Consider the following 11,661-nt stretch of genomic DNA (forward strand, 5'->3'; position numbering starts at 1 on the left):
TCTGAGGACGGCCGCTGGGCTACTTTATTTCATATAAAAGTTACACAGAAGGAGAGGCTGGAGAGTCAAGCACACGCGATCTGCACGGGCTCACCAAGTCTCACAGGACGCGCCACTTGGGTCGTTATGCGATTGATGAACAGGATCTACACGCAACAGCCTCGCCCAAAGCCCGGCACATGCGTCCACCCCAGACACAGATGTGCAAATGACGCGGAGCAGCCCCAGTGCCTGGGCGGGCCTCCCGCGATGCCCTGAAGGGCTGGCAGAGCCGCTGCTGCCACCCACTCAACAGTGCCAGGCAGGCACCAGGCAGGAGATGCCTCCTGGAAGCCCCACTGCCCAGCCCCAACCCCGGGCAGCAGAGGTGCGGCCCAGGCAGTTTAAGGCAAGGCCCCAGGAGGGGCTGTTTGCTTTCTGATGTAATTTTAAGCTCAGACCAAGGGTCCGATCTGATCACCTGTGCTGTGGGTAGAGAAACATAAAAACAAAAGCCACCCCTCCAGGGCCACCCTCCCACTGGCTGAGCCCACCCCTGCCTGGGGTCCAGGCTGCCTGCCACCCCCTCCCTGTACTGTGCGGCCGGCTCTCCTCACACCAGGACTGGGCAGACACTGCCAGCTCGGCTGGGACCACAGGCCGGCTCCGGGCTCCTGCCGGGAAATCCATGGGCGGGCGTCTCAGGGCCGCACAGGGTGGCTGTTCTTTGGATCAAGACACTGTCCAGCTGGGAATACATTCATAGACAGCGCGGGGGACCCGCACAGCTTGCCCCTCTTCCCTGAAACGTCGGCTTCTGAAAAATAGCTTGATTGCTGTACACAGCTGCTAAATACCACACTGTGGAAACAACACTGCCGATTGGACACACAGGCACACACCGCACACGTGCACAGACACACAGACGGGCGCACAGACGGGCTGGGAGGGGCGCTGTCGGCCGGGCCCGGAGTGTTCTGGAAACTGCCTTCGCCCTCAGCGCGCCGGCTGTCTGCACCTTCGGTGCGCAGGGCCTGGGCTCAGAGGCTGAGGTCTCCGTGGAGACGCCCCTCTGCTCAGGGAGTGTGCTGGTGTCACCGGGCCAGCAGGCTTCCCTGCAGGGCCAGCAGGCATGCAGCCGGAGCTGCTCCTCACCCGGCCCCGGCATGCAGGAAGGCTCTCGCCGGCTTCCTCTCGGGCCAACGTGGCCACACCCATCTGCTGGCCACTGCAACCTGTGCCCACCTGCCCTCCTGGTCATGGGGCTGGCAGAGCCAAACTGGCCGGGTCCACAGGCAAGTCACAGCCCACAAGGAGGCTCACACCGAGAACTCAGAGCCGCCTTTCTTGGGCCAGGCTTGCAGTCGCCTGAACCGGAAGCCAACAAAGGGGTTCATCCATAGGAGTGAGGGAGGGCCCCCAAAGACGGATTTCATCCCTTCCCACCGAAGCCTCCGCTCCCACGTGGGCTTCTCGCTTTTCAGTCTCTCGATTTCCTAGAAGCAAAAAGAGTGTGGGTGGCAGGTGGCTCTGACTGTGACAGAAGCAGGTCATGGGGGTAAACAGAACATGCCTGACCTCGGAGGCCCCTCTTGTTCTGGGCTGGGTATGAGGCAAAGGGGACAAAGTGGGCACAGTGGGCTCTCCCTCCTGCCTCTGGCAGCCCTGCCCTCCCCTTGTGGCACCCCAGACCTGTAGGAGCCCAGGTGGTGCCCACCCTTCTCACCCACTCATAGTTCCCAGTGCCTTCCCCAGGCTGCAGTGCCAGGACAAAAAGGCAGCCACAGGGGGCGAGACTTGCTGGCCAGGCCTCTCAAGAGGCCCGGATGACGCGATAAAAGCCCGCCCGCCCACCTACCCGCACGGATCCTACCGTTTCATCGTTGCATATTGAGTGGATCTGGGTGCCAAACATCACTGCAGTGAATGTGAAAAACAGCAGACCCTCAAGGCACAGGAAGACCAACAGGATTACGGTTATCGGAGGGGAGAAGTCACTGCACTCTGTGAGGGTGAGACGGGTGTGACTGCCTGGCACAGCCCTCCCACGTGCACCTGTGCCCTGCAGCGTCCTGGCCAGCGGCCTAGGAGGGCCTGTGCTCCCCGAGGCTCCCGTGGGACTCCCTCCCTTGCTCCCCCACCTGCTCCCCCACTGCCAACGCAAGGGCAGCTGGGAACATGGGTCTGGAAAGCACACCAGGGTTGGGAGGGACAACACTCACTCTCCTCTATTTCACAAATGTGCAAAACACAACTAAAATTATTTAGTTGAAACTGACCACTAAGGAAGAAGAATCTTATGGCCTTAGTACAAAAGGAAAACTTAGTCATGTTCTTTTCTTTAAAAAATTCAATGCCTAAAACAAGGATTTTCTTCAAAACTGGGGAAGGTGACTTCCTTGGGGACACCCAGGGGCTCAGCTCACCGGTCCACTGTCCCCGCACACAGGAGATGAACTGCAGGCCGCAGAGGACGAGCGCGTGCACTGAGGCCAGGGCTATGTACATCTGGAGGGGAGACGGTGCTGATGCCAACGCTGATGCCAACGCAGCCACCAGTGCCCCGCCATCTACCGTCAGGCAAACAAGGGGCCCGAGAGGGTGGCCCGGGTGGCCTCTGCCTACCCGAGACATCAGGCTGAGCGACACACGGTGCGGAATGGGTTCTAACACACGTCCGAGTAGGGTGCCGCCACAATACTGATTCAGTACGCTCCTGTCACCTTAACCACCAGCGGGACTACTGGCCTGGCAACCCCACGGGCCTCTATACTGACATTAATAAAAAGCTGCCGATGGGAGGACATCATGCATGTACACGGCGGCCCAGGCCACCCGGCAGCAAGGTATGTGAAGCACAGCACCGTCTTGAGCCGGTCAAGACGCTGGAGGAAAGTGACATCACAGCTGACCCCTAAACTTTTTTTCTTTTCTATGTATTTAGTTCAGGGCCTACAGGGTCTCACTACACAGATCGAACTTGTAGTGATTCTGCTTTCAGCCTCCCAAGCGCTGGGATTACAGATGCGCACCACCACGCCCAGTCTCAACTGCTACCTCAGCGCATCCCGGGGGCAGGGCCCGCATGGCACGCGGGGGATCGAGTCCTGGTCCCTGAGCCTACCTAGGCAGGTGCTTTAGTCCGCTGAGCTATCTCGTCAGCCCTTCGGCCCCTAAACTAACAGCCACATCCATTTATCCGTGGAACAGCTTCCTGCGACCCGAGCTCGGCGCTGCCATGGGAAATCTGGGGAAAAGGCTGGCGGAAGCCAGTCTGATGTCTCCTTGCCCAGGATAAGACTCTGGTTAAAGCATTTCCCAACCACTGCGCTCACGACAGAAGTATTTTTACTTACGGTGAAGAGCACGAAGAATCTCTGGTTCTTTTCTCCTACGCAGTTATTCACCCACGGGCAGTGGTGATCCATTTTCCGGATGCATCTTTTGCAGATACTGAAAAGGACAGCCTCACTGTCAGTGCTCCGTGCTGCGAGGAAACCAGAGGGATCCCAGCGAGCAAAACCAAGGGCGCGAGACAGCGGGCTGAGGCAGCACGCCCCAACACTCAGCGGGCGACCGCCCGCCTGCAGGTGCATCGCTCAGATTGATTTCTGAAGGCCTGCTGCTCCCAAGGAAAGAACACCAGGACCCACAGGCCCGAGCCCACGCCCCACTGAGCGCGCACCCTGGGGCCAGCCCAGGCTCACCCGACAGCCCGCTCTCCATCGTGCGAGCTCGCAGGGGATCTCTCTCCGTGGAGGACAAGAATGATTTCACACTTGGGGAAGCCCAAAAGCTTGCTGCCTGCCAGGACCTGGGCCAGCAGCCACACGGCCCAGACACAGGGCTGCTGTTCTGCCTGCGGGACTGCGCTTGCCCCAACACGAGTCATGTTTCAGAAACAGTGTGGCCATTCAGTGGTGGTGAGCTGCACATCAGCTGGGAAGAGACAACAGCTGGCACTCCTGGGGACCTTCCACGACAAGGTCACTTCCTGCGTCCAGGTTCTCTCTCAGCCCAACCTCTGCTGCCCCTCCAATCCAGTAACTGCTCCCACTGCAGGCAGGCCTGAGGTGTCGCCTGCATACCATGGCAGCCCGCTTATCTCAGGCGTGGAGCTGGTTGGTGGCCGACTGTCCCGCAGCACTGAGACTGCAGTCCAGGGAGACCACAGCATCTGCTTGCTCCCTGCCTAGCTGCAGGAGGCGAATCTTTCAAATGCTCACTGCGGCTCTAAGGAGCTAAAGCCCTCAAAGCTCCTCCCACGGACTCTGCCGTGGACACAGCCAGCTCATACCCATGTGTTCCCTGGGTAGACACTGGCCCATGTGGCCAGGCCACGGGGTTGGTAGAGAGATGCTCTCAGGGTACCGGCTTTGGCACTGGAAGCCCTCTGCCACAGCCAGGAGCCAGCAGGAGCTGGGGGAGCCAGGGCGCGCTGCCTGCACTGCGTTTCCATTCCCTTCCTAAAACCTTGGTGTTTGTGAGCACACCCGGGAGAACGGAGCTCCTACCCTCAGCACCACACCAGAACACACAAGACCCTTCTGCTGGAAGCCAGGCACGGTGGCACATGCCTGTGTCCCCAGCATGCTGCGAGGCTGAGGCAGGAGACTTTGAAGACTGTCCCACCTGGGCAACTTGATGAGAGTTTGTCTTAAAATTGAAAACATAAAAGCCAGGTGTGGCGGCGTGTGCCTCTAATCCCAGCATGCAGGAGGCTGAGGCAGGAGGACTGCTGTGAGTTTGAGGCCAGCCTGGACTATGCATTGGGCGCAAGGTCAGCCTAAACTACAAAGGGAGACCCTGTCTCAAAAAACCCCAACCTTTAAAAAGGGCTGAGGATGTACATCAGACTCAGCCCCCAGTACCATAACAGAGGGGGTGTGGGGGCGGCAGGGGTGCAGCTGAGTAGGAGAAGGCTCACAGGCTCGCTCGGGGGCCCTGGACGCCGCCTGTACCTGCAGTGGTGGGCGCGCTCGGGCTTGATGCAGCAGCACTTGGGGCACTTGTAGATGACCTCACCCGGCTTCAACTGCAGGCCCTCCATGTACTCCTTCGTGGCGTTCCCTTTGGGCACCGCCCCCTGCACCGGGCACATTCCCGTGGGGAGGGAGGGAAGAAAAAGCATTCGTTTCTGAATTCAGCTGCAATTCCATGCTTCACCCAACAGTCACACTGTCGCTGTCACAAGAGCACATTACATACACACAGTAACCGACACGCAGGGCCAGCTTCATCTTCGCAGAGTACCACCACCACTACGGATGGCAGATACATGGAACCTTCTCTAGCCTCACGTGGGGCAGAGCTGGCCGAGCTTGTCTATGGGAAGGCCTGCCCTGGGGTTTCCTGTCCTGCAGCAAATAAGGAATTAGGCGGCCTCTGGATGATAAGCCTGGAGGCGGCCGAGGGGGCAGTCGGGGGCACAGGGACCCTGCCTGTGAGCTCCTCACGGCTGGCAGAACCCTAGATCTGAGATTCTGCGGGGCTTGCCGTGGGACCCAGGAAAGCTCCTAAGCTCCAGAGCTGGGGCAGGCAAGACCAGGGCAGGCAAGACCAGGGCAGGCCTTGCCATCTCTCTGTCTGCCCGGCTACCTGTGCTGTGCTGCAGGGCTGCCCGTCTCCTCGGGTCTGGAAGTGAAGGGCTTCACCCAGCGGCCCGAGCCAGACTCCGCGCTCCGGGCAACAAGGCTGGAACACGCCCACTTGCATCTCTCCACATCCTTCCCACCACCCACCCTTCGCCAGGCCCCGGGCGCGGCTGTGCCTCCACTCTCCCTGCAGACGGCAGGACCCCACAGCGTCCTGTTACAGGAAGAAGGCAGCTGGACACTGAGGCGTTGTCCCTGGACAGTGAGACAATGGTGGAGGGGCAGGAGCCAAGCAAGGGGCCCGAGGGCGGCTGCTTCTGTGATGAGAGCTGCAGCCCCACTCCGCAGCCCAGAGCCCCAAGACCTTCACAGGCAGCCGCCCTCGCGGCCGCCACATCCCCACCAGGCCTGGGATGTCTGCTCTGCTCCTCCGAAGCCTCGGGCCCCTCTTCCTCCCCCACTCCACATGCCCATGAGGACCTGGCCTGAGCCTCTCCCGCTAGTACTGCCCGTCCTGCCCCTCAGGGGTCAGCCTCAGCCACCGGCCCTCCGCAGATGGTGTCTGAGGCATGTAGGAAGTGACGCAGCGAGGGACTCGGCCTCTCTCTTCACCCAAGTACTGGCCTGGGCTTGGTCACGCCCAAGGCCTGGTCTGTGGCTGCCATTCCTCACAGGCCTGTCCCTCTGTCACCTTCCTAGCAGCTTCCCAGCCCCTTTCAGAGCTCCGCCCCTGGGCTCCCCGGTCTGACTCACACAACTCCCAGTGGCTTCTGTCAGTTGCCACCAGAGCCAAACACATGGCGTGGCTGAAACAGTGACATTCTATCAGGCAAAGGATGCAGCTGCTTCTGAGAAGAGGACTGCAAGGGCAGGAAGGCAGCATCGGTCCTCGGGAAACGGGGACTGCCAGGCTCATGGTAGGCGTGTCACCCGGGGCCCGGAAGGCTGAGGCGGGAGGGTTCCCATAAACCCAAGGCCAGCCTGGGCTACACAGTGCGTTCAGGACCAAGCTGATCTGCGTAATGAGATGTTTTATCAATCGCCTCCTCCAAGAAGTCCAAATCAAGACCACAATGAGAGCCAGGCGTGGTGGCACACACCATATCCCAGCTCTTCTGAAGGCCGAGACAGCGAGATCTCAAGTTTCAGCCCAGCCTAGCAGCTTAGCACGACCCTGTCTCACGATGAACCACACAAAGGGCTGGGCTGGATGCCAGCGCAGTGTGCCGGCTCTCTTCCTTGGCACCTCAGAGAACGAAAGCGCACCATAAGCGCTCACTCAGCAAGAGTCTAACAAGCGCCAGTGGGGTTGCTGCTCAAAGGACAGCTTGGCAGTGAGCACTGAGCTCCCGGTGCCACACCGCAGCAGCCACACTGGTGCCTGCACTCCAAGGTGCACAAGCACCCTGTCCGCCACCAGAGGAAACCCCCCGCCCACCGTAAACTGATGCAGCTCCGACCCCACACTGTGGAACAGCACACAGCCAGGAAAAGGAACGAGGCTCTGACCCATGCTGTGCCCCAAACAGGATGCCACAGGCCGAAGTCCAGGACCATGTGCCATGTGCAGAGGGACTCACGCGGATGGCCCTGAACACAATTCCACAGAGCCTGGGGCACGGGAGGGGGCGTGGTGGTGAGGTCGGGGGACCCTCCACGGGTGGTGGACATGCCTGTACCATTCAGAGGACTCTGGGCCCTGGGGACGCACAGTGGGGCCGGGCACGTCCCAGGGCTCTGGCTTCATGGAGCTGCTACAGCCAAGACCACTGAGGACACAAGCAGCCCAGGCCCCTCAGCTCGGGGATTTACACTGAAAGGCACCTCAGCACTTAATCCAGGAGACTGAGGCAGGGGAGTCCAGCCTGAGCAACACTCAAGACCCTGTCTGGAAAACGGAAGGCTCCCCACAGTGTATGCTGGACACGGCCAGGGCCACATCTACCACGGCTGCATGTACTCTGGACAGTGGGCTGGTGCCACCCGCAGCAGGCAGGCTCCACGCAGCCCCACCCCCACCCCACGGGACTCACGGGGTCAGTGAGCATGGTCCTCAGGTGCGAGGAGAGCGCCAGCACCGCCAGGCAGTTGAAGACGACCCCGTTCACCACAGAGTACCAGAAGTCTTTGGAAGGCAGCAGCATGACGAATGTCACCACAAAGTCTGCGTAGACCACCAGGAGCCACGTCATGACGGCACAGACCATGCCACAGCTGTCTCGGATGAACCACACCCTGTCCACGGCATCGGCCTCGGAGGAGGAAGAAGAGGCAGAGTCATAGCTGTCGTTTTCAGCCAGGAGGGGATGGTGCTCGACATCTCGGAGCCGGTGTCCTGTGGGCTGCATGGTTCCCGGACACGCCCTGCAAAGAGACAGAGCTGCTGGGTCCTGGGGTCTCAGGAGCCCACCAGGAGCTGGGCTGGGTGCCCGAGCCTCTGTAAAGGTGACAGCCACGGCGTGCCCTGGCCATGTGACGGAGCCAGCTATGAGCACGGAGCAGAAGAAAACACGTGTCAGCAGTTAAGAGCTGTGTTTCTGAGGAGCCCCTAGTCCCCACACTGCCTCCTGGCGGCCCTGCACCATGATCGCAGCATGCTGGGCAGAGGTGACAGCCAGACAGCCGGCCCACCTGAGGATGAGACCAGCACCTGGAGAAGCACATCTCCCTACGGAGAGACGCTCGGTACCCTGAAAGGCTCCGTGTCTGCTTTGGAGAGGACGGTCTACGAGTGGACCTCAAGGTTTGTATCCAGCTTGTATCGGACACTATTATTGCTAGAACTTACTACGACAGCCGGGGAGACCAGCCTGGGGCTGTCAACCGCTTTTCTCGTTCAGCACCCTGCGTCAGTATCCAGACTGCCCGGGGCCATACTCAGTGTGTGGCCCACTTCTGAAGAACCAGGTACTGGGCCAGACAGGTTGCCACCTCTCCTCCCAAGCAAATGGAAGAAGCTGGAGCCTGGGACAGAGGCAAACGCCAAGGGCGCCACAGCCGAGGAGGCCTCAGCTGCCCACCGTGATCAGCAGCAAACCCAGCACAGGAGACCAAGAGCCCAAAGACGGAAACACGGGCATGCTAGACAACAAAAGCCGGCCCAGACTCGCAGCTCCCCAGAGCCGATGCAGCGAGCACCAAGGGGAGGCGATCAAAAGCTACGCAGCAGAAATGTCCGGAAGGAGCCCACCAGTGGGGCAACGGGACACGGACAGGGTGCCAGAGCGCAGAGAGGCAACCACGCGGACCACGAGCCCAGGGAAAGATCAGTGAACCTAGAGACGAGGTGAGTGAAAACCGAGTTCGCTGTCCAGAAAAGAATGCTAAGCCACAAAGAGCCTACAACACAAATCCAGAAAGCTAAAAAGAATGAATGCAGTCACAGGCAGCAGAGGCAACAAGTGCGAGGGCAGCGGCATGTGCACAGGCGGGGCTGTGGCCGGGCAGCGAGCGGCCTTCCCACAGGGGCGTGGGGAGCGGGTCCCAGAGCTGCCAGATGGCACGAGGAAGCCCAACCCGAGAGTAATCAGAGTGAGTGAAAATCGGGAGAAAACAAGGACCGCAGAAGAAACCTGTTTACGGAAGCAACAGAAAATTTTCCAGATGTGGGAAAAAATTAACGTATAAATAAGCACAGACACCCAGGTAGCCATGATCACAAAACACCACTCCTTAGCTCAGTGGGTTAAAGCACCTGCAAGCAAGCGCAGGGGCCAGGGGTTCAATCCCTGGGCCTGCCTTGCTGGAGCAATGGGTACTAGGCGTGGTGGTGCACGCCTGTGATCCCGGCTCTTGGGAGGCTGTAAACAGGTGGATCACTACGAGCCTGATCTAGTCGAGACCCCATACACCCTGTAGACCCTTCCCTAAAATACAAAAAAACCCAACAACCAGAAATCCAACCCAAGAACACACTCTCGAGAACTAAAGATGCAACAGTTCACTTGCAAAGGAAAACCCACTGGAATCGTAGGTTTCCCAACATAAACCTTGGAGGCAAAGGGCCTGGGATAAAGGTTCCAAGCCTTGGAAGGAAAGAACTTCTGCCCAAGGGCATCTACCCTGGGGAATTATTTTAAAGCTGATGGAGGGCTTGGTGGTCTATGCGCCTGCCTAGCCAGCGCAAGGACGCAGGTTCAATCCCAGGTACTGCATGCTGTACTGGACCCAGAACTCAGCACAGCGGTGCACTCCTATAACCTCAACGCTGGGGCGGCGCAGACAGGAGGAACGCTAGGAGTCTGCACTGTGTGAGAGACAAATAAAGCTGATGAAGAAGTACGGAATTTCCATGATAAAGGGCACTTAAGAAAATGCATGGTCACAAAAGCAGCACTCCAAAACTTCTCAAGGACACCTAAAAGGGGGTGGACACCTAAAAGGGGGTGGACACCAAGAAGACCAACTCAGTGAGTGATCTGGGCAGGGCCAGCAGTTAAGTAGAAGGAAAACAACACAACGGCAGGAAGATGTCAGCACCCGCAGTCGCCACTGTCAGTGTAAACAGTCTCAATCCCCCAATCGAAAGACACAGATTAGTGGAAGGATGACGACACCAGCCCCGTGCTTGCCGGATAAGCCAACATACTGAACCGAAAAGCAAATTCACAGACTAAAATCAAAGGACGGAAAACAATATTCCATGCAACAGGAGCCTGAAAACAAGCAGGGTCAGCTATTCTATTTTCAGACAAAACACACTTTAAGCCCCAGCTGATCGAAAGGAGCAGAGGAGGACACTGCAAAGTGAAGAACGGAACCAGGCAACAGGAAGAGACTCCCACCTGTGCCCAACTTCATGAACCAAACACTAACGGGCGCAAGGGCCAGGCAAGGTAAACATCAACAAAGCTACAATGCGGGACCTCCTTTTTCTTGGTACCGGGGATCGAACTCAGGACCTTGCATTGGCTAGCAGGCACTTACACTGCTGAGCTATGTCCCCAGCTGGGAATCTTAATAGAGATCAATAAACAAACAAACAAACAAACAAACAAACAAATCAAATGCCAGAGTTGAAGCGAACCTTTGAACAAATGGACCGGACACATAGTCACAGAGTTCCAGCCACCACGGGACGTGTATTCTCTTAAGCAACACAGCACTTTCCCACACGCGTGCTAATTACAGCACGTATAAATAAACACAGAGCAATCAAAATTCTGCCATGCACATGAGCCAATCACAGTGCAATGAAGCTAAAAACCCGTGGCAAAAGCCACAGAAATTAGGCACATTAATCCACACATTCCTGGGTAATTAATGGGTCGCAGAAGAAATAAGACACTTCTAGAAGTAAATGCGAATGCCAATACAACATACCGGAATTTATGGACTACAATGAAAGCAGTCCTGTAACAAAGGCTTACAGCTATCAATGTCCACGTCAAGAAAGCCAGAACAAGCCCAAATAAATAATTTAATATTATACGTCAAGACCCTAGAAAAACAAGAACTCATATTCAGAGCTTGTATAAGGAAGGAAATTATGAAGATCAGAGCAGAAATTGCTAAAATGGAGACTACAAAAAGTTAACAAAGAATCAATGAATCGATGACTGGTTCTCTGAAAGAACAGACAAAACAGACACACCCTTAGTTACACTTATCAAAAGCAAAGCAAAGATGCAAGTCAATGTAATTAGTCATGAAAAAGATGCAATCACGTGGACACCACCAAAACCCAGATGACCTGCAGCTACTTCACAAACCTGTATTAGTGAATTTGAAAACTCACAAGAAATGGAAATATAGGGGCTGGGAGACAGCTCAGTAGAATAAGCGCTTGCCTGGCAAGCACAAGGGACTGAGTGCAATCCCTGGTTCCGCAAAAGAAAAAAAAAAAGAAAGAAAGAAAGAAAAAAAAAATATATATATATATTACACACACACATACATACGTGCAGAGAATAAAAAATAATATGAATTATGAAAAACTGAACAAAGAAGACTTACAAATCCTGGCTAATCCCAGAGCAGGCAATGAGATGGAAGTAGCAATAAACTTACCAAGTAAGAAAAGCCCAGGACTTGGTGGGCTCCCTGCCATATTCTACAAGAACTTCAGGCAAGAAATAGCACCAATATT

The 11,661-nt window shown here is 56.9% G+C and overlaps 1 protein-coding gene across 1 annotated transcript in view; it reads right to left on the reverse strand.

Moving 5' to 3' along the window:
- Positions 1-563: 563 nt before the first annotated feature.
- Positions 564-11,661, reverse strand: part of Zdhhc7 (zinc finger DHHC-type containing 7) — a 27,955-nt gene continuing 16,857 nt past the window's right edge. Inside the window, exons 4-9 of the mRNA XM_004644969.2 lie at positions 7,607-7,937; positions 4,941-5,065; positions 3,336-3,432; positions 2,406-2,487; positions 1,853-1,983; positions 564-1,475 (exon numbers count right to left, since the gene is read on the reverse strand). Coding sequence (XP_004645026.1) covers positions 1,299-1,475; positions 1,853-1,983; positions 2,406-2,487; positions 3,336-3,432; positions 4,941-5,065; positions 7,607-7,921 — 927 coding nt within the window. The 5' untranslated portion in view covers positions 7,922-7,937 and the 3' untranslated portion in view covers positions 564-1,298. The remainder of the gene's footprint in view (positions 1,476-1,852; positions 1,984-2,405; positions 2,488-3,335; positions 3,433-4,940; positions 5,066-7,606; positions 7,938-11,661) is intronic.

Source organism: Octodon degus, unplaced genomic scaffold (genome assembly GCF_000260255.1).
Source record: "Octodon degus isolate 3935 unplaced genomic scaffold, OctDeg1.0 scaffold00215, whole genome shotgun sequence".
Classification (NCBI taxonomy): domain Eukaryota; kingdom Metazoa; phylum Chordata; class Mammalia; order Rodentia; family Octodontidae; genus Octodon; species Octodon degus.